Raw genomic sequence first — 25,239 nt, 5'->3', positions numbered from 1 at the left:
TAACAGCAGTGGCACTAATAGGACGAGGGATATGTACCGAAAAGTAACTCCAGCTTGGAAGAAAAGAAATAAAGCTCGGGAAAAGCCCAGGGTTTGGATCTCCAGGAGCTGCTTGTCGGACGCGAGCCCACGGGCAGGTGTGTGCTGTCCGCCGCGGTTGTGCAGCGTTCCGCTGCGGGACCCGTATGGGGAGGAAACGCTTTGGTGCCCCCGTAGGCGACAGCGGGGTAACAACCGAGAGGTTCGCGAAGGCTGGAGCCACGCAGAGCCCTGCCGGGGTCCGGCCTGCCACGACCTGCCGCGGCGGGGACTCGAACCCCCGCACTCCCAGCTCCTCTCCGGAACCGGCGCCCATGGCAGCCCGGACCGCACTCCCCGCGCATGCGCCAGTGTTCTGTCACTGACCCGGGCTCTCCCCGGGACTGTTCCACCAGCCGGCGTTGGGGGGACCGACCTCAGGCGGTGTGCAGAGCGAAGGGCCGGCTCCAGTCCTGCCGCGCGTCACCGCCGCGCAAAACCCCCGCTCGGAGCAGCGCGGTGGTGCGTGCGGCGGGGGGCGGGCCCGTTGCCCAGGTGAGCGCGCGGGCGCGGCCCGCCCAGCGCGGCCCCGTCAGCGCTGCCAGCGTGGAGCGGTCGGAGCGGCAGCGCTGGGCCCGTGGCCATGGACGGCTCGCTCGAGAAGGTCTGCGGGGCAGCGCCGCGGGGCAGTGCCGCGGGGCCAGGGCCCGCCGCAGGCAACGGGTGTGGTGGGGCCGGGGCCGAGGCCGCGGGGAGGGGCGCGGGACGGCGGCGGCCGGGGCTCGGTGCGCCGCGCTGCCCCCGGGACTGAGGCGGCTTTGCCTGCCGGAGCTTTGGGGCAGCAGCGGAGCCTCCGGGCCTGTCCCTCCTCGGGCCCCGCAGCCGCCGGTGTGACCGGCATCCGTATCCCGGATTTGCATCTAGAAAAGATAGCGATCAGGAAATGCTTTAGGAGCGGGTTTTTTGTTTTCTTAAAAAAAAAGAAAAAAAAAGCGCTTATTTTCTCTGAGTGTTAGCCTTCAGCGGGGTAGGAAATATTACTAAAAAATTTATTATTTTGCCCATTTTTAAAATTGCAATGGAGGCGTTCGCTGCCCTGTGTTTGCTCTGCCCGGTGCGGTGCAGAAAGCAAATATTGAATATGGGCTCAGCGATGCCGTGAGTGGGACAGAGCCGTGTGCCGCTGTCACCGAGGCACTGCCCGCTCCGCACCTGTGCCCAGGCTGCCCCTCCCCGAGCCTGTCCCCGTCCCTGCTGCCTGTGGGGACACTGCCTCTGCAATAACGAGTGGTTTATGTGCTCCGGCTGTGGATGCACACGCCCCTCCTTGCGTCATTTACTATATGCAGCATGCTCTGTTTCATGTGATCCTTGGGGTGGTCCAGAGAAATTTGAATGGGATGTGCTCCAGTGAAATTGTCTGGAAATTCAGGAAGTGTCTTTCTGACGTGGCTGATGGGTTGATGGCCAAAAAAAAAGTTTGATATGTTATAAGCTTCCTGAAGAATATGCTGTTACAGAGTATTAGTTAGTGTTCCAAAGCTTAGGTTCTTTACTCGTGCTGATAGAAGTGACTCCTGCTTGTTCTGAAAACTTTTAGTTAAGTAAAACTTCATTGGAATAGTTTGGAGTATGCTGTCTATGAACTGGACTCAAAGAGAGCACTGATATGATACCGGGTGATTTAAAGAAGGTGCATTAGCACAGAACAAGTGCAGTGCTGACCGAAGTCTTTGCTTGACTAGTGGATCATAAGAAGCAATAAACACACTGTAAGAATGAAATACCTGAAAGGTGTTCATGTTTTGATTATTCTTGATGTAAGGAATAGCCTGTAATGGTCTACAAAAGCTTGCATGTCTGATTTTTCCATATAGGCAGATAGATACGTGTCAAGAGTTATTATTTGGTTTACTTCCTCTCTTGTTTATCACAGCTTTTTTCTGCATGCGGTAAAAGCTGCAGTATTATGACATGCCATAATACAATTATGGTCTTCTAGATATTTAGCAGTAAGTGCCCTCCTGGAATAGTCTTTGGCTAAGACTGTGGTAAATCTGTACAATTTGCAGTTTATCAAGTCTTGAGCATGATATGTCAGAAATCTTCCCCCCAAATATATCTGAAATTCTTCTAAGGAGAATGTTTGTCCATTTGTCTCATGGACATTATTTAAGCATTATCACAGTAGATTTGAGACTGCCTTTTATTTGAACCATGGATTATCTCTTTGCTGTGTATTTGTACCTGTAGCTTAGCAGAGTACCAGTGATATGAGAAGTACTTTTTAATTTGTATTAACATTTGTTGCAACTTTGCGTTTTTAATAACCATTTTGGTACAATCACCTAATGAGCTGTAATGCAGTGACATTGGCATGACTGTAGTCATTTGGGTCTTGCAAATGGAAAAAGGTTTTTTTTGCAGATGAGAAACTTCCTGAGAATTGAAAACATTGCGCCGTAGACTGCAATGAAAATCGTTTGTAGAATCTGACACACAGGTGTGCATGCCAAAAATCTCTTGATTTGATTTTGCAAGTTAACTTTGTTTCAGGAGAATTGTTTTGCATTATTTTTTAAGGTGTTGTGCATCATAAGTGATGTAATTACAATTAATTTTATCTGAAATTCAGAAATCTTTTGTTGGACTGAACTTGTTTAAGTAATTCTGGAAGCCTGTATAAGATTTCAGAAGTTTGCCTTAATAGAACTATTCTATTTTTTTCCCCTTTTGATTTTTGATAGAAGTGACCTATCTTCTGAAGGATTTTAAATTTCAAGTTAGGTTACTTTGTCAATAGTAAAATAGTGCAAATTCTTTCCTTGTAACTTCGTGTCTCTACAGCAGTATTTTTCCTAAACATGAAAAAAACTGTTTTGGTTTTTGCTCAGCCTGTGGCTCTTTTGTTACTGTGCTATTTACCATAACATGCTGGTAAGTTTACAGAAAACTCAAGGCAGCAGAGCTGCATTAAGGTCCTGGTGCCTGTCAGATTAAGATTAAGAGAGTGAATATCTATGATATTGTGACAACACAGTGGCATTTTTATTCAAGCCAAACAATCATGAAGTGTCGGCTTTTTTTTTGTTATCTTAAACTTTTCTTACCCCGGAAAATAAAAACAGTGTTCTTTTGGCTGAAGAATACTGATATTGTTTGACATTAATTTACTGTTGAGAAGAGGTTTTGCTTTTTTATGGTAAAGCTTCCTTTTAAGGCATTATAATAATGTATTGGGAAAATGAGCTCCCATGAAACAGGGAATGAGCTACACCTGTGAGTTGCTTCACACAACATTAGTTTATATAAACTGTTTAAAATTCATCCCTTTATTTCATTAGGAGTACAGCCTTCAGAAATGCAAAATCAAGACTGTAAAACTTTGGTATAGAAGCAGCATTCTCCCTTTTGAATCTGCAATTAATTTTCAGTCTTATCACAGTAGGAGAATGGCTCCTTATCCTTTCCTGAGTTGCCAAGTGACTCCAAGGTGTGACATCCTACCTATAAAATCATAAACAGTTCACAGTTCAAAGTACTTAATAAAATAGTAACTGATTAGTTATGGAATAGGGAAATGACTACAAATCAAAGCTGTTGCAGGATAATCTTAGGGAGTTGGATTAACACTCTGGAAGGCAGTGAATGACAAAGCAGAGGTATGTCAGGGTCTGTGAGGGGCTGAAGGAGGCACGAGCTGTTGGGATGGAATGCACATCCGGAAGGAAAAAGTCATGGCTGGTGCCTCCTTAGAGCTTGGAAGGATTTGCATGTGCTGTAATTCCCCTGGCCAAAGGCTGCCTGTGATCCAGGGGAAGGACTGAGTGCAGAAACTTCCTGTAGCTGCTTTAACCCCCTAAACTCTGTGTTGTCCTGTGGTTCAGGAGGGAGTGTTCAAGAAATCCTCCCCCAGCTGTTTTCAAAAACAGTTCAAGACCATGGAAAAAAATACTGTTTGTCACTGCTCTTGTTATTAAAGTGTGTTTAGAAACCTTTCTTAACTAAATGGTTTGTTGCTGCAACTTTGCCACACCTATTTTTCTTGCGGCTTAGACTAAAGTAGAAATTCTCCTGCTTCCCACCTCCATGCCCTTACTAATGTGAGCAGAGAAGGAGCTTATAGAAAGTTCAGCATGCAGCAGCTAGAGGTGGGCTTTTTCTCCTCCCAGAATTCAGAGGAGAAAAGAAGTTGCTGCATATCCACTTAGCAACTGGAAAAAATCAGAAGGGATTCATTTTTCAATTCAGCCCATATCAGAATTCAAAGACTTTGTGGATTTCATAGCATTTTTTGGAGCTCAGTGTAACTTAGGAGTATTTCACATAGTTATACTGGCAGCTTATTGACAGAAGTGTTTTGTGTGTGTAATTATTAGTGAGTGAGACAGGATGAGTCACAAGGTAAGGATGTGCAGTTTTTAACATCTGATGTCATTTCAGCAGGTGGATTTTATGGTAGTAGCCAACAAAAGCAGCTCAGAGCCTTTTTTTAATGTCTCTCCATCTCTGTTCTCATTTACAACAGATCTGTTTGAATGTTTGCATGTGATGCTAAGAAAGGTTCAAACAAGTAACTGCCTTCCAGCCACTGATGATGTTTTATGGCAGCCTGAATTAAATTATGTGAGATAATCACAATCAGTAGATTAGTCCAATCATTTACTCCCTTAAAGGTTTGCAGGAGCAAAACTGTTTTGGTTTTTGTTTCTGAACTTCTTTCTAGAGTTTCTTTACATGGTGCAACTCTGGAAACTGCTCAAAATGTATGGACATATTGCCAACGATCAAATTTATATTTTTCCTTTAATTATATCTGTTTTCTTCTGAGTATTGAATGCTTGCAGTGTGTGTTGGGTTTTTTTAATCTGTGATGAGGTCTGGAATTTTTTGTATTTTTACTACTTTGCCACTCAGTGCTTAATTAGGTTGTGGCCCTCATACCTGGTGGTTGTTGTACAATTCAGTGTAAAAGTGTAAAAACCTATTTATTGCTGAATGCTGGGAGTTCTGATGGTAAAATATTACTCAGTACTTGCTCTGTTCTTTTGCTCTTCCCCCAAACATTTGTCGCTTCCAAAGCCACAGAATAGAGAATTGTCATTCTTGGTCTGATCACTGTGTCCATGCCCAGCTACTGATCCTTTCAGTCACCTACCACTTGCTGTAATGTGAGTTAAATCTCAAATCTCAAAATATTTGGCTAAAAATAGCCTTTGAACATATGGTAACTCTCAACTTAATATTTTTTTCCCTTTCTTGATCAGCCCTCTGGATGAAAATAGTGTAAAATCCTTCTGTGATTAAATTTGCTTTTGTGTTTGCATGTGCCTGAGTGAATGCGTTTCCCTTGGGATTTTTTTCTTTAAACAGCCCCTGTCCCTCCCCCTGCCCCCCAGCCTGAGCAGCAGCCTGCAGGGGTAACCACTAGAGTTTTTGGTGGGTGATGGCTTGGTGTTAAATCTATGGAGGTTATGCAGAGGCAGGGAGAAGGGACTCTAATGGGGTCACTCGAGTATTTCATGGGGCTTTGCTATTGTGATGGGGCTTAGCAGTGCTGTTGCCTTCTACCCTCACACAGGGGTATATTTATTTTTCAAATATAGGTAAATCGGGCTCTGCCAGATGACACCTTCCACATTCTCTGGAAGCTTCAAAAGGCATCTAATCCTTCAATGGATAAATACTCCTGTCCAGGAGTCCTGTGTCAGTGTCACAAGCTTCTGTCAGGCCTGTTAAAGTTTATCAAAGAGGCTTCTTCAAAGCCAGAGCAGTTCTTTGGGAAATACTTTGAGCTTGTCATCGCTTCAGGGCAAATAAGTTCCATGATTTTTAAACTCTTCCATCCTGGCAATGTCTGTGGTTACCTGATTTCAGCAGTGAGATCAGGACTTTGGGCCTGTTCTGTGCAGCTGGGGGCTAATTGCTGCATGTCAGCCTGTCTTAGCTGCCTGCTGCAGGTTAGTTTCACTCCTTTGTCTACATAAAGGGAATTTTCCCAATTAGTTAGGATTAAAAAGCGTTTTAAAGGTACAAGAAATAGGAAAAGATAGATTTACAAGGGTAAATCTTCAGTGTTTTCTCATCTGTTTTGAAAACTACTCTTGTAAAAGTCTGCTGGGGAAATGGCAGGGAAATGCCATTTTATTTCTCATCTAGGGCAGTCTCAACATTTAAACCTAAAAAGACAAGAAAGTGTCCTTGTCTTTTTAGGTTTAAATGTTGAGTTTTTAACCCCTTCTAGGATTTATTACATTGTAGAGATGGTTGTAAGACAAATGAGTTTTGATCTTTTCTTGAAAGTTGCTCTCTTTTTCCTAAAAGATGGTGGACCCTACTCTAGCAGAAATGGGGAAGAATCTGAACGAAGCAATGAAGATGCTGGAAGACAATCAGAGGTGTGTGGATATAATAGGACACAATAAAAAACAGCAACTGTTTGTGCTAAGGGGAGGATTATTTGTGTCACTGGCGTTAAGTAGAAAAACCCCTCATTTTCCTGGTAGTTTAAGGTCACATTGTCATTCTGAAGCTTACACCTGTAGAAATCATCTTTGTTTCTCAAATGCTGGGATTTTTCAAGTAAATGTATACATATTTATGCATGTTCTTTAATATCCAAAACAGATCTGTTTTTTAAAGTTAGGAATTTTTTTATTATTGCAGTATGAGTAATTTTTTTATTCCAGTATCTATGAGATTTCCTCTCTAAGCTTTCTGTTAAATAACTGAAAACCCTAACTTGGGAACTCTTTAATTCATCTGAACTAAACTTTTGTGTCAATCTCATCTGCTTTATTTCTGACCCTATTGCCAGTGAAATAGATAGGTGTCAGTATTTCTTTAAGTCAAAGTCAATTACATATTTGATGTTACTAAACACAAACAAAACCACAGAGTTTATTTTGTGTCTTTAACTTAGGAAAGCAGAGGAGGAAAATGAAAAGAAATATGCACGGAAGGATATTCCTGGACCTCTCCAAGGCAGGTAGGCATTGCATGTTTGTCTTCCAAGCAATTTGCATTAACGGAAAAGTTAACATTTTTCAGGCATCATAATAAACTTTTTCCCATACTCACATAGGGGAAAAATGTATTATTATAATTATACCAACTATTTTCATCCTTATGTAAAAAAGAGAAAAAAGATTACTTGTCCTTGGTGGCTGAAATTTTGAACTTTTGGAATCTGATGGAGTAGTGGTACCTACAGCTGTGACTCGAAGTAAGCATAAACTTGTATTGAATTAAAGTATCCAGACTGAAAAAAAAATAGCTGAGACTGATAAGGTAGAAAACAGTAAAAAACAAAGCCAAAAAAAACAGCCCCAGAAACCTCCCACCTTTTCAGCACAGCTCTCTTTTTGAAATTGAGCAGAGCTCTTGTGCATAAGGCAGGTAAGACCATTGTACCTGAAAATGAAAACTTAAATTGGTTGTGTCCTCTGTGGGACATGGTTCCTGCAGGACCTCAGGCTAGCTGAAAACATTGCAAAAGCTGTTTAAATCTCTGCTGTGCAGAAACTAAACCTGGTTTTGAGTGGAGACACTGAATTATCTTTTATATGAATAAAAAGCAATTTCAACTGTCAATGTATATTCTTACACTACTGTAAATTTTAGTTGTTATAATAGTTGTGTTGTGGAACTTTGCCAGTTTTACCATGTCATGTGAGGAGTCTAACATAGCTTGTGTCTGCCAGAATCTGAGATTTGTAGGCAATTGTTCAAGAGATGTGCTGAGTTATGAGCTGAAGCTGCTTCATGTGGAGTGAATGTGGATCCTTAGCTACTGCCTTGGTTGGCTGTGTAGCAGTAGGAATTCAATGTTGGCAAGTCAGGCTTTTCAGACCATATTTTCAGGTAGCAGTAGATTTGTTTTTCTGAGTCTCCCACTATAAGCAAGTAGGGTTTTGAAATGATTCAGCATTCTCATCTTTGTGATCAGTTTTTCTGAGACCAAGGAACAATTTCTGTTGCTGTGCTCAGCATTCAGTAAAAGTGGAGTGTCCCAGATGGCCTCTTTTGGATGCTGGTATTTACCCACTTGTGTCTCTTTAATTTGGTTTTGTTTCTCCTCCCAGTGGCCAGGATATGGTGAGCATACTTCAGTTAGTTCAGAACCTAATGCATGGAGAGGAGGAAGAGGAACCTTCACAGTCCTACAGGTGAGGCCAGTAGCAGTTAATGGATGTGGGAGATGCCTGATTTCTTAATATTCTGATCACTATGGAACTTGCCCTCTTAATTTTAAATTCTGTATATGCTTCAGTATATTTAATTTCTCTATACATTTTAGTATAAATACTTATATATGAGTATATATATTATGTATTTTAAAGTGTAAAATATTGTGCAATCAGGTAACTTTTTAAAGGCACCTTACATTGTATAGTGAAGCAGAATAATACATGAGGCTTGACTTTCTTAAAATTACAAAGCTTCCATTATTGATTACTAAGTTGAGATATACAAAGGAATTGTTTCTTATGTGACAGCTCATTTTTTTCCACTTTCTGGAAGTTGTTTTAAGTCAGAAAGTCTTAAAGCTTTGAATGCCGATAGATTTTTATCATGTATCTCTGTAGATTTTAAAACAAAAGGAAATAAAATTTGTTTCAGTTTTTCAGTAAAATGGAAATAGTACTAACTGATCTGCAGAGGATTACTGAAAACTGACATCTAAAAAACATGTTCAGGATTGAAAAAAAACCCAGAACAAAATCAATAAACACAAGAACAACCAACAAACAAACAAACAAAAAAACCCCACCAAAAAGCAAAGAAAAGCACTGCCTCTAAAAATAGAAATGTAAGTGTCCTGAGTTTTCTGTGCATAGGAGAGAAGGATATTAATGCACTTTCAAGTCCCAGTGCAGATAAGGTGCTTAGTTCCAGTCATGTTGGCTGCTTCAAAAGCAGGAGCTGTTTCTGTGAGCAGCTGGGCCAAGTGAAGTGCTCTGTGTGCACTGGCAGCTCAGTGTGTCATGCACAGTGGCAGGAGGGTGCCTGTGATACACTGCACTTCTCTCTGCTAAATATTTAAATGGCAAGTCAGCCAATTCTGCCAGTCTACATTAAAAATCCATAAACCCCATATTACTGTAATGCCCATGGCTTGGATTTGGTTGGCAGTTCCTCTGTTCTGGCTTGCAGGCTTCAGAATGTTGGTGAACAGGGTCACATGGCTCTACTGGGACACAGCTTGGCTGCTTATATATCTGTGCTGGACAGGGAAAGACTGAGAAAACTCACAACGAGGATCCTTTCTGACACTACTCTCTGGCTCTGCAGGCTTTTCAGGTGAGTCCCTGGGAGTGTGACAAGGTAGTGATAATGTTTAAAAATGGATGTGACCCGACTGAGGGTGTCAACAAAAGAAACCACTGTGCCATAAACTTAGAAATCCTTGGAAGGTTTGAAACATGACCTTAATTCAACCTGATATTCTTTGGGATAGTTTATCTTTAAAATTAGCAGTCCAGAATTTAAATCTATGTTAAAACCAGAATGAAGCCTTTTGTGTGTTTCCTCCCACGCTCCACATTTAGTAAGCAAGGTTTTGAATTCTCTAAAGGCAATCTTAAAGGAACCCAGATGCTGTTTTCTTTCTTACTCTGTCTCTAAATGAAAATATACAGTAGGCTTCTCTCATTGTTAATCTCAGCCTGTCTTGTAAAAGTTTTCTTTTGATTTACTTTAACCTGGGAAAAATATAAGGGTTTTATTATGTTCTCTTCCTGTGGTGAGCTTTTTTGTTGGTCAGTGTTATTTTAGTCCCTAAGTGACTTTTTGCTGTTTTGCTGTTCCTATTTTCTTGGCTTTTCTTGCAGGTATGAAAATGGATCAGCCTATTATCATGAAGATGATCGTGAAGGTCTCCTAAAAATCTGTCGACTTGTAATTCACACCCGCTATGAAGATTATGCACTCGAGGGGTTTAACGTGCTCTACACTAAGCAGCCTGTCATATACATCAGTTCTGCAGCCAGAACAGGCCTGGGCCAAGCTCTCTGCAATCAGGTAAAGTCAGTCAGGGGAGTTTACCTGCAATTAGAACCTACCTGGCTTCATATTGCCTCATAGCTTTGGGACAGCTTGTTTTTCCTCATGGTGAAAATTACAGGAAAGAAAGCAGAGTCCATACTGGGCATAAATTCAACTGTAATGGACCATGCATTTAAAATAAAACCATTTGTCTGGGAAAAATACTTTGAGGTTTTATTTACAGCCTGTGGTTTGCAGCAGTGATACAGTGGGAGGAAGAGAAATTTTCTGAATATTTCCAGTGAAAAAATCTTGCATACTAACTTTTTTAAAAATGAGTGATTGTTTCTAGGTTTCATTGTGCTTTACATAAGCTGTTGGTCATGTGAGATAGACCTGAGCCCCAACATACATAATTTGTCCTGTGCTTTTTCCTTATTAATTTGATTATAACTTCTAGCAGAAAACTTAACTTTATAATGTAATAATAAAGTTTCTACTGTCACACTGGTTTTTGTGTCACTCTGAACATGTGAAAAGATTATTTCTCAGTTGAAATTCCATCATCTGTTGCAGTTGGGGCTGCCCCTTTCCTGCGTGTGCCGTGTGCCTTGTAACACGATGTTTGGATCTCAGCACCAAATGGTGAGTTTGTCTTCCCTAAGAACTATTTCTGTGCTTTGGTTGCTTGGTTTTTAAGCTTCATTAAATGATCATCACTTATGCTGTTAGGAAGAGCTGTTAATAAATTTGTTTTTTTTCAACTTCTAAGTCTTCTGTGTTAAAGATGTGTGAATCATAGATGGAAATTTTCTAAAAGCAAGTTTGTATCTTAGTCTTGTAATTTGCAAAATATTTTAATGGCTTTTAAGTAAAGTGCTTTTTAGTGCAAGATTTCTAGAATAGGAGTAGTTGGAGTACTTTCACAAGCTATGTGGTGTATTTGTGGTTTATTTTCACAAATGCTTTATTTGGCCTTCAGATTATTTTGCCTTTGAGAAGAAGAAAGTGCAAGCCAAAACCAAAGACATTGAGAATGTTTCCTTTCAGAACTTCAGAATGATGTTCATTTTCAATCTTAATGCATTTTCCCTGTTCAACAGAAACAATTGAGTGTTTGACATTGTTTTCTTACTGATACCAGGATGTTGCTTTCTTGGACCGACTGATTAAAGATGATGTTGAGTTTGGAAAACTGCCTTTGCTACTTGTGGCTAATGCTGGTAAGTGCTGTGGACAAACAATCACAAAAACCCCCATGATATTTCATGAATACATATATAATAAAAAAAAATAAATATATTTTTCTAACCAGCTCAGTGGTTGCATATCAAGAAATATCAGGAAATATCTTAATGACCATACAATAATTATCTGTCCAAAGGGGATTTTATTTAACTGATTTCAGTTAGGATTGTGTTGTTACAGTTCTGCCTATGACAGTTGATGTATTAATATGACTGTAACTTACTTTAGTGAGTGCAGATCTCTTGTTAAAAATCAGTTTTGCATTAACACTTCAGAATTTTTTGATGGATGCACCATCAACTTTAGCTTGAAAAATTATATTTTTCTTCCAGCTAATTAAACACACGTACAAAATTTGCTTTAAGTATGAATGAGGGAAGTGACTGTTACTTGCTTGGGACCTGTACAGTGATCTGTGATGTTAATCAGTGCAGGAGGCTCATTTAGTAGAGCCTCAGTGCAGGCTGGTGCTGTGTCACTGCCTTTTCCTTGTTCCCCCAGGGACTCCAGGGGCTGGGCACACGGACAAGCTGGGCCGGCTGAAGGAGCTCTGTGAGCAGTACAAGATGTGGCTCCATGTGGAAGGGTATGGAACTGGACACTCATGGCTCTGTAACTGCCTTCATTAAAAGTCTAATAGACACCATCTAATTTGACAGTTCACAGAGAGCCATAGGGCCAGCTTTAGTTTTGTCATAGTAAGCATTTTATATGGTTATAATTTTGTTATTGTGAGATAGAAATTGATTTACATGCACAGGAAGAATTAATTGGAGAGGTAATTTCAGCACAGATTAGTGATCACTTTTATTCAGATGGAAATCTTATCTGCCCTTGCTTTGAAGAGCTTGAAATATGAATAAAAACTCGTCAAGGCCAGGGAGGCCTAAAAAGACCTAAGTCAGAGAGGACACTACACAGTGGTTCTTGAGAATGAAATGGCACTTCAGTGAAGGTTGTCAAGAAGGCAGCAGCAGGAGCAGTGTGCAACAGAGCTGGGAGAGGGATTAAACCAAGAGAAAAAGAAATTCCAGGAACTTGGACTATGTCAATGAAGACTCCAGTGCTCTAAGTTTCTATTTGTTGAAGCTGAAATAAAGACTTTTTCTCCTGGTACTTTGTAGAATAGCTGTATTTGCATACAATTCATTTCTGATACCAGATTGATGCAAAATTATGGATACAACCTTGGGAGATGATTTCACCAAATGTTGGACTGAAAATTTTTAGAACAAAGTAGATTTTTACTTTTTAGCTTTCAGCCTCAGAATACCAAGTTACAACATCTCCTGCATTGTTAATGAAAAATACATGAACAAAAATTACCTCCCTTTGCACATCAATATGAAGTATTTAAACTGCAGATGAATATGCTGTCTCTTAATGCATATTTAGTATATGCTAAACCCACTTGTTGTTGTTGTTACTTTTTGCAGCGTGAATCTGGCAACTTTGGCTTTGGGTTATGTTTCCTCTTCTGTACTGGTATGTTTCACTCTATCAAAAAACTTTAAAATGTGCTTGTGTAAGACTAATCAGAATATATATATGGCTTATATTGTACTTATTATAATAAACTTCAGGCTGCTACAAAATGTGACAGCATGACTCTGACTCTGGGTTCCTGGCTGGGGCTCCCAGCAGTGCCTGCAGTGACACTCTACAGACACGAGGATCCATCCTTGGTATGTTCAGATTCTCACTCACCATTCTCAAGATCCTGGGATTTTGGTTCTGATCAGTATGCTGCTATGTTCTTCATAAGCATCTAGATTATAATTTCCAGAGCTGGCAAAAGTGGCAGCACTGAAGAGAGGTTAACAGTTTGTTTGTTTTCTCCCTCAGTCCTTGGCAGCAGGGCTGACGTCGAGCCAGCCCGTGGAGAAGCTCCGTGCCCTCCCCCTGTGGCTCTCCTTGCAGTACCTGGGCCATGATGGCATTGTGGAGAGGATAAAACATGCCTCTCAACTGGTGAGCAACAGTTCAGTGTTTTATGACAGCTCTTGACAGATCTTTCTGGTTACTTTGGAGTGTTGTAGAAGACTCAAATGAAATACTGCAGTTGTTGACAGTATAACGTTGGGTTGTATTGTTACACCCACAACGAAAGCACAGGAAAATGTTTGAGGGAGGGATGTGCTTTTACTGTTTGATTGAATGTATATTTTTATGAATGAGAAAAATAAGCCTTTGTTCTTCCTAGACAGTGAATTAACATAATAATTTCCTTTTTTTGTCTCTTTTCTTAACTATTTTTGCTTGAATGCTCTTCAGAGGGATTTTATTTTCCTACTCTACTTGGCATCATATTGATTTAAGTAATAGTAAATTACTTTTACTAAAAAGGACTTCAAAACATTTCTTGAGGTACAAGTGTGCTATGTTTGGAGTCCTTACTTTAGTAAAAGTTAAGGTCCAATATAATGTATTAGTTCTAAAATGCAGTGCTTATATGAAAAATATAATTTCTTATCAAAGGTCACGCTTGGTAGTCAGTGTTTTGCTAAACCCAGAAAATACTTTTCTCTTACATTCCAAATTGATAAATTAAAATTGGATGAGTTTCACATGTTGGAAGGGTTTGCTCAAAAATTGTGACTGTTTAATGTTTTTCAGATTAACTTTCAACTTCTAAAACTGTATTTCTCGCCTTCATTTGTTGTCTTTCTGCTTTGGTCCTCTAGAGTCAAAGGCTGCTGGAAAACTTGAAAAACCTGGATTTCATTAAAACTTCGGTACAGTCTGCTTTTAATACTTTGGTTGTGTATCTCAGTTTCTGCTTGTTATGATAAGGACGACTTTGACTAGAATATATTTTAAAATAATATTATGTTAACCATAGCCATTGTTTTGAAGACACTTGGGATATTTCTGATTACATTCTGGTGCTCAGTGAAATCTCATGGCTTGGTTGTGTGAGACTGCTGGATCATGTCAGTTCCATTGCTCTGGTGCACCCAGGCGAGTGCAGAAGAGCATCCAGAAGTTGTGTTCAGAGCTTGATTCAATTCCATTTTGAAAGTGGGTTTGCTCAGTAATACATCTATGAAACCAGTTTCCCTAAGTGTCTCTTATATTCTGGCTGTATCTTATCCTACTGTCAAGATTATATTGTGAAATTGTACACAAAACTATCCCAGCTGAGGTTTTGACACCAGAAACAGGTTCAGAAATCATAGCTAATGTATTCCTTTCCAAATTCAGTTTCTGTGAGATGTCCTGTCCAATAGGGTTTGGTGATTTTATACCCTGACCTCCAAATTTTTGTTGATATTTGATGTATAGAAAATTTAGTCAGCTTACTGAGTAAGCTGTAGAGTGTTAATGACCTTGGGAGTTCAAGTTACTGTATCACTTCTCCTCCTACTTAAATAAATCCTGCATTTTTAGTACTGTGAAATGTAGCCTCAGATTGTCTCCAGAAGTAGCACAGTCCATTTCTCCAAAGCAGGAGCAATTATAATCTTACTTTTCCTGCTGGAACTTCGTTGATGTTTCCCAGTGAATCTGGGGTGATTTCCAAGAGAGTTCAAGCTTTGCTCAGCAGTGTAAGGAATTGTAGATGGTATTGAATCTTCAAAAAAAACAAAATTTTTTTTTTTTCCTTTAAGGTTGAAGATGAACTGAGTTCCCCAGTGGTGGTTTTCAAGTTTTTCCAGGAATATTCAAATAGAGGTATGTAATTTATTTAAAACCAAACAATAACTACAACAAAACCCCTCTCTATACAGTGTTTTAAACTATTAATTCACCAAATTAATTTGAGATATATGTGATGTAGTGCAATTCTCTCATGTAATGTGCTTTTAAAAAGGTTGTGAATGCTGGTCATGATCTGTGACAAACCATACACGTGGTAGCTTTTTTTAGACAGACTGCAGTATTTTAAATTTTCATACCAAGTAATTTTCTGCCTTCTTGAGTGAAAAGATCTGCATATGATTTTGATCTTGAAAGCAGATGATGGAAGTCTCTTACAAGCTGCAGGCTTGGTATGAGTACTGGTGGGGGGAGGTTGTGGTTTGTTCAGGTTTTCTGTTCCTTTCAAACATTTCATAGCTCATTTCATTTCAATTTAAATGGGATTTTTTTTTAAACTGCTACAGTCAACTGTTTTACTTCTAGTATTTATTGTGTTCAATGTATTTTTACAAAAACATTCATGTTCATCTGCCGCAGGCCCAGTACATGGTGTAGATGTGTTACATTAGCTAGGATATGTAATTGTGTTTTATCTAAATTTTAGGTTGCCTTTTATTTAATTAAGTGAATAAAAATCCACTTCTGTGATTCTTGTGTCTTTGGATTCAGATCAGACCTCACACGCTGCCCAGGCCTCAACTATTCAGCGCCCCATAATAAGCAACGAAGGGCACATTTATGACACCTTCAATCAGTGGGTAAGAATGGAGGCTTTTCTCTTTAGGGAAGGGGAGTGACAGTGGAGTGGTTCAGGGGGTCGTCAGGAGCTGTAAACACTTTGTTAGAGTAGTTTGAAAGATGTTCTCAATCTGATTTCCTTGGCAAAATTTGTGGCTGTTCAAAGGATTCATTTGCTCTGAAGCATTAAATTTCTGATTATTTTACACATAATTACTAGTGAAATCATTCCTGAATCTTAAGCTGTTGGTTTTTCTCTTGTCTTGTAGGAATATGTGTAAACTTCAGGATTCTTTTAAATTAGCCAAATGCTCTGTGGTCAATGTCTGTGTAATCTTGAACAGACAGCTGCCTTTTCCAGCTCTTGAGTTAATTCTAGAAGCCTGTGCTGGCAAAGCTGAGCACATGGCTGGTTTGATCCCTTGTGCAGTGATCATGGCACACCTAATGACAATTTTGCAGAAAATTCTGACTTGTAACACTTGCAGCTTATCCCAAATTTTCATGATTTTAAGGATCTGTCGAACTCAGTCATCTTGCCCACACCACAGGGTGGTGCAAGAACTGATTTTGAGAGAAAACTGTGTCTGTGTGTTCCCTGAGGCTGGGCCTGAAGGAGCCATGTCCTGTTCCCTAACTGTGCCTTGTCCCTGCAGCTGGGAGAGCAGCTGGCACAGCTGGTTCCTGCCAGTGGAGTCGATGTGGTGGAACTGGAGGATGAAGGCACCTGCGTGCGCTTCAGTCCACTCATGACTTCTGCAGGTAACATCCACCCCAGTCAGCCCCTTGTCAGTGCTGGCCTTTGCTCTGGAATGGTGCAACAATCTCTTGGCTCAAGAGGCTCCTCAGGATATTGTCCTGTGGGGAGGGTTTTCTTATAAACAAAGCAAAACCACCTCAGCTGTATTGCACTGGGTGCATTAATGGGACCCAACATGTGTGTCATGTTGCCTCACTGCCTCTGCAGACAAAGACTTCCTGGTTACTTTTTAAACTCATTAGGAAAAGCAGTTAAATTCCTTCTCTCAGCTGCTTAACACCAGATGCCTGACCTTTCTACACAGATGTTTCAACACTGCAATGGTGCTTGTGTTCAAAACACAGCTACTTAGCTAGAATAATTATTTACTAAACTTCCAGGGTTTTCTATAATTACTGGGTGGAGGGGGGGATATAAAAAAAATTCTTTGTTTTGGAAAGTGTCTTGTACTCTTAATTTAGACCCTGAAGAAGCACAGAGCAGTGTGCAGGGCTCAGGGGGTGCCTAGTGTCTCCTGTTGGCTTGTGTGGGGTGAGTGGCTTAGGCTGTAGAACAGCTGACAGTGATGAGAGAAGGTCCTGGTGTACACAGAACAGCAGATTTTAGAATAAAGCTGCTTGGTGATGCTGTGATGTTCTGTTTTAAACCAGCATGGAACCTAATTCCTGTCCAACTGGGCTATGGGAAGAGGATGTTTGTGGGGTTTTTAATGCTACCTACTGATGTAATGTAAAAGAGTACTGTAACATATCCTTATTAGTTTGTAACATGAGAAAATCCTTTTTATTAGGTTTTTATTAAGTCCATACTTCTTTTCATTTTGATGTATCATAGATTACTGAACCAAAAACCTACTTACGTAAACAAAGATATTCAATACTATCTGTAAATTGTATTTGATTAACTTGCAGAGCAGCTCCTTTATAAATCCTTAATTCAGACATCTGTGTCACGTCCATCACACTTACCACACTTCTGCTCTGCAGTTTTAGGAACTGAAATGCAAGACATTGATCAGTTGGTAGACTGCTTAAAAATGAAGATACCAGTGTTGACAAGCACACTGCAGCTGAGAGAGGAATTTGAGCAAGAAGTGAGAAGAACAGTTGGCCTGTTGTATATAGAAGATCTTGGCTGGCCAGGGTTAGGTGTTGTGAGGTAAATTATTTTCTTCATGCTGTATTTGCAAACACTGTGCTTGAGCAGACAGGACCACGTGGTCTCTTCAGTGGTGATTTGGATGTTTTGTTTGCTGATTGTTATCTAGCTTTGCACCCAGCTGAAGCTTTTGAGTGCATTTTAGGAAATGCCTTTATAAAGTCATTTTCTTTATATTATTAATGATTATTTCTTAAAGAAAAGCTGAAGAGCTGCTTTGGGCATCAGTTGTAACATTGGAGGTTGTGTGTGTGTGTGATTTGTAATGAGCTGGTGCATCCCACTGTCTTTAGCCAAGCATAACTTCTATTTTTATCTGTAATAGCACTCACTGATATGCTGAATAGACTTCAAAAAACCCTCAAAGTGTCTGTTCTCATCCTCTGATGCAGCTCTCTGGGAAGGATTCTGTATAGTCAAAACAGTTCAGGTATAATCAATATAGCAACCAGAAACCTATTGTGTTGAGTTTGCAGCAGCAAGCTCAGTCCACCCCCCAGTCCCTGATGATAAATGCCAGTAAACTTTGGGTAGGAGCTGTAATGTTCTCAGGTTTTTTAATTTGTAAAATACAGGAATTTGTAGAAATGTGCTAAATGTGCAGATGCTTCTGTATGTACTGTAAAGTGAAATTACTATCTCTTGGCTTGGTTTGAAGGTACAACTATCACAGTGATGGGAAGAATGATGACAAACAGGAAAAAGAACTGGAAAAAATCAATACAGAACTTCTGAAAAAGTTAAATGAGCTGGAGTCTGATCTCACCTTTTCTTTGGGTAACTGCACTATCTAAAGAACTTCTGTTCAAGCTAGTAGTCATTCTCCTAGCTGTGCTACAATGACTTGATAGGTCATTGTAATTCAGAATGAGCTGCTGCCCATATGATTATTGCAGGAGGAACACCTGTAACTGTTCCCTCCTCCCCCATGTTTCATTGAGTGAAGCATACGGAGTGCTCACCAGGTGAGCTGCTCTCAGAAATCCTTGTGAAAACTAGACCAAGAAGGGTTTTCTTGCCAGAAAGAATAAAAGCTGCAGCATTCCTGTGGGTAAACTGAGCCTTCTCAAGTAGGGCTGGATCTAGTGGAAAGCAGATCTCATTCCAAACCCACTGGCACCGATGGCTTCACTGCTCTCTGTGGCTCAATTAAAAGCTTTATTTATTCATTTTGTGATAATTAGCAACACTTTCACATTTACACAGTGCCCCATCATGGCTGAAAGTATTAATTTGCTTGTTCAGAACTCTGATCTCTTTCTAATCAGCTGTCAAAAATTAAGTGCCCTATGGTTGTGGAACCAAGTAATCTCTAAATGGCAGAAAGTTAAGGAGTTTAAAGCATATGCAACACTGGTATTTATAACACAGCTCCTTGACTGTATAAAGTATCCACTGTTTTTCTTGTTCAGGTTATGTTTTCTGTCTTTGAAAACCCCAAGGGCTGAACTTTCTTGGCCTGCATAATTTGTACCCACACAGATCCTGCCCTGGAGGGGGGTGTGTACTGGGATTTCCAGATTCACAAGCACGAGTGCTGCAGCCCTTGCAGGATTGCAGGTTTGTTTTGCACAAAGACCTGACTCTCCCTGTGCCCCCAGGTCCAGAATTCGGAGGGCAGAAGAACTGTGTTTACATTGGCATGGTCACAGAGGATCTGGATGTGTCAGAGTTGGTTGAAACTATTGCAGCAACAGGCAGAGAAATTGAAGAAAATTCAAGAGTATGTATTAATAACTCACAAAATATTGAAGCACCATTTTTTATCCCCTTTCATATTGGCTTCAGGACATGGTTTTGTTCATTGTGAAAGTAAAAGTTGTTCTTGCCCACAGGAGTTTTAATTACCATGGAAGGAATAGTCTTTGTCTGTACAGGGAGAGTTATTAATTATGATATTGTGAGTGTGTCTGGATTTGTGTTCATGGTCCTGTGTGCAGTAGTTCTAATGAAAACTTTCAGTAGTACTCAAATAGCCTCATTTTATCATTCAGATTTTAAACAAAAGTGAAGGTGTGTTGATTGTGAGCTGGTGTTTCTCTTCCCTGCTAGATGTGGTGGGACTGAGATTCTTTATATACCAGCTTTAAGATAAGACTGTGGTCTAAAATGTGTGAAAATCTTTAAATTGGTGTCTTAAACCCAGAAATTAGAAGTTATCTATTGAAGTAATAAAGCTGATGATGTAACTTCTGTTTGTCAAAGCATTTACCTGAATGGAGTTGTCCAAATGTTCTCTAAAATAGAATTCCTAAGTGACATGCATTACATCTGTCCCTTCATTCTGCTAGTGTTGGGCATTTAATTTTCTTACCTCAAAAATAAATAGAATTTCAGAAATCCTTTGCCTATTTCTGTCCACTCTTGATTCCCTGTGCTGCTTGGAGGGTGATATGAGGAATGTTTTGTCTGTGGAGCACCTTCAGTTTTTTAACTGTTGTAGTGGACAGGAACTGCACGGGCCCCTCAGACCCTGAGGGTTCCAGGGAAGAACAGAGTAGTGGAAGAGTCAGAAGGGTTCAGTCCATGGGACCAGCTGCATTAAATCTGTGGATCTACACCATTTGATCCAAAGCTGGGAAACAGAACCCATTTGTGAATAATCCTCACCCTGCTCAGATGAGGATTTTACAAAAAAACCCCATCAGTCCAGCCTGCCCTGAGACATGCAGTAAAGGCACTGAAAGGCAGGACCAAAGCTGGAGATGACTGAGCCAGAAACACAGTGGTTCTTCCTGATACTCTGAATTCCACCCCACTGCCCCCACCTCCTGTAGCCAGGGACTGCCAGGGTTCTTGAGCTGCCACGGGGGTCAGTTCCTGGCTGGTCTCTCCCTGAGGGAATAGGAGCAGCTTCCTCTTTGTCCTTTTATTAGCTGACAGAGTCTGTCCTTGTGCAATGCTAGAATCAACATTAATATATGGAAATTGGCATTTGTCTTGCATAAACAAAGATGTAGCTTCTTGGGTTTGGTCATCCCTTGCCCCTGCAGCTGTCCCAGTAAACTGCCTGCCCTTTGCAGTGTAAAACACTGCTGGTGCTGGCCTGGGCTGCCACAGGCAGCAGTGGCAGTTGTTTATGAGAGCAGGAAAACAATGTACACTTAGAGGTTGAAACATAACTTGTTACTGTGAAGCTGATTTAAGTCCTGGATGTTTCTAGGAACCAAAATGTACTCTTATAAAAACATAAGCATTCTTCCCAGACATTCATCTGAGGACCATTTATATGCTAAGCAGATTTTCAAAGAATTTGGGTCACAGGCTCATTTCTAAGTGTAAAAATAAAAGTACCATTCCTGTTTGAAATTACATTATTTCCTCTGGGTTTATGTGTTAAAAAATCCTGCAGCTAGAATGTGCATTCTTTAATTTACAGTCATAATTAAATATTGTCACATACTGTTGTAAATCGGAAAAATGTGCCCACCCTGTCTCTATCCTGAAAACCTGAGCTAAAAAGACAGTTTCAAGTCCAAATAATACATATCCTTATTTCTGGGTTTTATTAGCTGTTGGAAAACATGACTGAAGTTGTTAGAAAAGGGATACAGGAAGCACAACTTCAGCTTCAGAAAGCAAATGAAGAACGACTGCTGGAAGAGGTGAGGCCACAACCATCAGTCCTGAGGTAACTCATCCCCTGGGGGGCTCTTCTCACCAGTGTTGGGTTGTGCTTTGCAGGGGCTGCTGCGCCAGATCCCAGTGGTGGGCTCGGTGCTGAACTGGTTTTCTCCTTTCCAAGCCTCACCCAAGGGCAGGACATTCAATTTGACAGCAGGTAGGTCTTGACCTGCAGCTGTGTCATGCTGGCACTGGGACTGTTCAGTTCTGTACAGAACTGCAGCACATGTTCCTGTGCTGGTTTGATCATGAGTGACATAATCCACCCTCAGGATGTACAGGAACATGCTTTGCACTATTTCTGTAATGCCCACTAAAGAATCTTCTACTTTCTTCTGCAGTTTACATTTTGTTCTTGTGTGCTGAATCGTTAAAAAAAGCCATGATAGACATTGGCATTTACTAATAGAGGAATCATTCCTGTGACCTCTAGTTGCATATTCTGGAGGAGTTTGGGGGGGTCAATATGTGAGCTGGGGTAGCTTGGCCTTAGCACGTTGCTCCTCACGTGAGTGCACATGCATCCTCTCCTGTGCTTCCAGGGCACTCGTGTTCCACTGTGCCCCAGAACAGCAGTCTGCCTGGAATCCTGCTTTGGGATGACTCTTGGCTGTTGCCATCCTGATAAGTGCTGGTCTGTGTGCTGAACTGCATGTCCAGCAACTGGAGGACAGGTGGAAGCCCAGCTGGGGCCTGGCATCAACTGGGCTCTGTGGGAAACAGTAGTAAATGCTGTGGTGCAATGTCAGAGACTGTATTTTACTCTTTGGTGTCTGGGGATGTAGAAAGAGCTGCCTATAAGCTTTTACATCAGTGAGACCAATGTGTCAACATAATACTTCCTGAAATTATAAATTTTCACTGCAGAAGTACTGTGGCAGTCACAGAAAATATTATTCTTGGGCTCAGCAGAGTTATCTGTCACACCCAAGACAGTAGCCCACTGTCTGTGTGTCTGTACCCTGCAGGGAAAGCTTCCTGCTGTGCTCAGGCCCTTTGTGACTCTGGATGCACCAAGTGGCAGGTTCTTAAAGCAGAGAACAAGCCCATTCCCCTGGGAATGCTGACCCTGCATGGCTGGATAGATGTCACATGCCCAGGGCAGGAAGGAAATGGGACTACTGAGTGTAGCAGTGTTGGGAAATGAGTGTGAGGGGAAAGGATTTGCTTCTGACGTCTCAGCACTTGCATCCCTCAGTTCTCAGAAATGCATCATCCCCATGTGACAGTTTGAATTCAAATTCTGCCCATCTCAGAAATAAGTTTTAGTCAACTTATTTTTTTTTAACCTGCAGGCTCTCTAGAATCCACAGAATCTATGTATGTATCAAAGGCCCAAGGAACAGGCAGCACTCCACCACCAACTCCCACTTCCAGCCTTGCAAAGCAAAGACTTCCTGGTAAGGTTTTGTGTCCAAGTTTAATTTCTAAAACTTCCCTGAAACAGGAAGATCCATGTGATCTTCCATCTTTTGTAACATCTGCAACCAGAGCTCATCTACTACCACCTTAAAAACCATAATGTACACATGACACAGAACTCTGCTCCAAGCTGTTTTCTCCCCACATATTCTTCCTGGGACTACAGGAAGTTGTCACATTAACTGACAACTGCCCATAAAATCTGGAATCTTCCTGTAGAATATTATGAGGTTATTGAGCTTTAAAAATGAACAGGTAAACAAGCCGAAAGTTTTATTTGAAATAAAAGTATAATAACATATAGACATGTACTTCAGCAGCTGCATTTCTGTTGCTACCAAACATTTGGTAGCACACTAAAATGGCGTAAGGCATTCTGAGGTAAAGATCTGTTAAATCTATGGCACTCTCTGCATAGTTGTATTAGTAATTAATGCTGCTTTGCCTGGCAGGAAACCGAGTTTTAAATCACCTTTTGGGCTGGTGACTTCCAGCCTATGACTTTCGGTGTAATTGTTTAACCTGGAATGATTTCAGTTTGTAAGCAGGCAGCTTGGCTTCAGCTCAGTTTTCTCTGTCTCTGCATACACAGAATACAGTAGCTATTACTTTGCAGACCTGTCTAGGTCTCTGTTCAGGGTCCAAAGTAGCACACAAACAAAACCTACATTTCTGCTGTTATGAAATTCCAGTACTTCCTTTGGAAACTGAACTTGTGCACACCACAGTTTGTATTTGCTGCCTTCACCTGTACTGAATGCTCCCAACACCTCACAGGTCAGAAAGCTTTCAAGAGGTCTCTGAGAAGTTCTGATGGGTTCAGTGAGACCAGTTCCATCAGCCACTGTGATGACCTGGACAAGCTGGACCAGAGACCCCCAAACCTCTCCCCCGGCCAAGAGCAAGGACCTTTGGAGATGGAAAGAGAAGAGGAGCAGAAGGAGGTGGCACAGGCAAAGACAGACACTGAGGACATTCACAGTGACAAATCGCCACCAGACTGCACCAAGGTAGAGGATCAAGCAAGTCAAAGATAAAATCCAGTGTGGATTTCAGACTGTGCCGAGGAGGCCCCTGCCCAGGGAGGCAGGGTGGTAATGATGCATTGAAAACATGAACAGTGCCACACACAGTACAGTAATAACTACTGTAATTTATTAACTGGGATTTTGCACAAATATACATTCCCTTCCCTGGGACAGAGATTTGTCTTATTGTACACTTGTTACAGTTGCTTTAATCCTCTCCGTGTTGGTGTCACCAAAGCTGTAGTGAAATTTATGAAGTGCTCATGAACGTTTGTTGACAGTTTTCCTTCCTGCAGGAATCCCCGCATGACAAGTTACTAACTAACCACAATGAAAAATACACTTGCACCCAACAATTATAAAATTATCTTATGTTACTATACTTTATAAAAAACAACTGCCAGTTGTTCACCTTTTTAGTATTTAAAATTCAGTTTAGGCTCTCCTGAGAAACACTTCCTGAAGTGACCCTAGTTCTGTGTTGCTTCTTTTCTGTTACCTTACCCTCACTGAGGAGCACTGGGCTATCACCCCTTGTTCCTGCTCTTGTACCACTTCACCCCCCAGTCACAGCCCTGGGTATGGTAGGACTGAGTTAGTGAGTTTTCAGCCCTCTAGAAAGCAATAGTGCCTCTGCATGCCTGGCCAGCTTCCTCCTCCTGTCCTGGGAAGGAGCACAAGGCACCGTTACTTTCCTTTGCACGGCCTTTACACACCAAATACTGAACATGTTCTTGCAGTGTAACTGGAGTTCTTTCTGTTGTGTATTTCTAAAGATAGCTGTAGTAAAGCTTGAAAAACCAATACATTTGTGATGGTTTCAACACTTATTTTTTGAATAACAGTAACTTACCTATGGTAGGAATTGTACAGACTCAAGAGAAATTATTTAGGTTATTTACATACAGCACAACTTCAAAGTGTCTGGGACTACTTAATGCACAAGCAAAGCTTTGAATAAATCAAAATTCAATGTGTAAAAGTGTTTTCCCCTAAATCATCTTATTCACTTCACTGCAATTTTCAGAACCTCTTGTGAAAAAGCCATCTTTGGCAACACTTCCTTTCCTCAAGTAACCTGATGGTGATACAAACTCTCGCCTCCCTCTAGAACTGGATACAAGTACTGCAGTTTGCTCCATTTGGGTTTTTTCTCCCTCCCTTTTCCCCCCTCAACAGATATCCCTTAATACCAAGATGACAGTAGGGGTAGTGGGACTGACTTTGATAATCTGCAAAATTTGAGGGTTTTGAATTGTACTGGCACCTGATTTGACTCTCAGCTTCTGAAGCCAGCAGTGTTGGGATGCCATGAACAAATTAATTTTGTTTGGGTAATTTTGGGGTAATTTATGTAAATCAGTGCAATTTTTTCTAAAGTGCAAAAGCAATTAAGTTGACTAGTCTTCCTCCTTGGTTTCTTTAGTGCAATGAAGTATATTAATAACAGTAAGTTGTTGGGCATAAAAGTTATGCCCACAAAGATTAATTTTTAATGTTTTTATATCTGGAAATGTTAAATCGGTAGTTTTGTTGGAATGAGCTTCATTCTTTAAATACTTACCTGAATGTTTCAATAAAGATTCTTCAAATTATTACTCTGGAATTAAGTTA

General features: G+C 40.8%; 1 protein-coding gene across 1 annotated transcript; it reads left to right on the top strand.

The window, feature by feature from the left end:
- Positions 1-582: 582 nt before the first annotated feature.
- On the top strand, positions 583-25,220 carry PDXDC1 (pyridoxal dependent decarboxylase domain containing 1). The gene is made up of 23 exons (XM_033073915.1): positions 583-682; positions 6,343-6,416; positions 6,941-7,006; positions 8,103-8,186; positions 9,175-9,321; positions 9,852-10,041; positions 10,582-10,650; positions 11,150-11,228; positions 11,755-11,839; positions 12,690-12,738; positions 12,837-12,938; positions 13,099-13,224; positions 13,938-13,988; positions 14,865-14,928; positions 15,565-15,653; positions 16,290-16,395; positions 17,380-17,551; positions 18,210-18,328; positions 19,153-19,274; positions 21,064-21,156; positions 21,236-21,332; positions 22,471-22,575; positions 23,375-25,220. The coding sequence occupies exons 1-23, from the start codon at positions 662-664 to the stop codon at positions 23,632-23,634; spliced, it is 2,370 nt and encodes a 789-aa protein (XP_032929806.1). The 5' UTR covers positions 583-661; the 3' UTR covers positions 23,635-25,220.
- The last annotated feature ends 19 nt before the right edge of the window (positions 25,221-25,239 follow it).

Source organism: Catharus ustulatus, chromosome 16 (assembly GCF_009819885.2).
Source record: "Catharus ustulatus isolate bCatUst1 chromosome 16, bCatUst1.pri.v2, whole genome shotgun sequence".
In the NCBI taxonomy this organism is placed as follows: Eukaryota; Metazoa; Chordata; class Aves; order Passeriformes; family Turdidae; genus Catharus; species Catharus ustulatus.
This window is presented reverse-complemented; position numbering and strand designations above follow the sequence as displayed.

Coding starts and splice junctions, on each gene's coding strand:
- PDXDC1 (XM_033073915.1), top strand. CDS start 662: ATGGACGGCTCGCTCGAGAAG. Junction 11,840..12,689: donor ATGTGGCTCCATGTGGAAGG/GTATGGAACTGG, acceptor TACTTTTTGCAG/CGTGAATCTGGCAACTTTGG. Junction 13,989..14,864: donor TGGATTTCATTAAAACTTCG/GTACAGTCTGCT, acceptor TTTTCCTTTAAG/GTTGAAGATGAACTGAGTTC.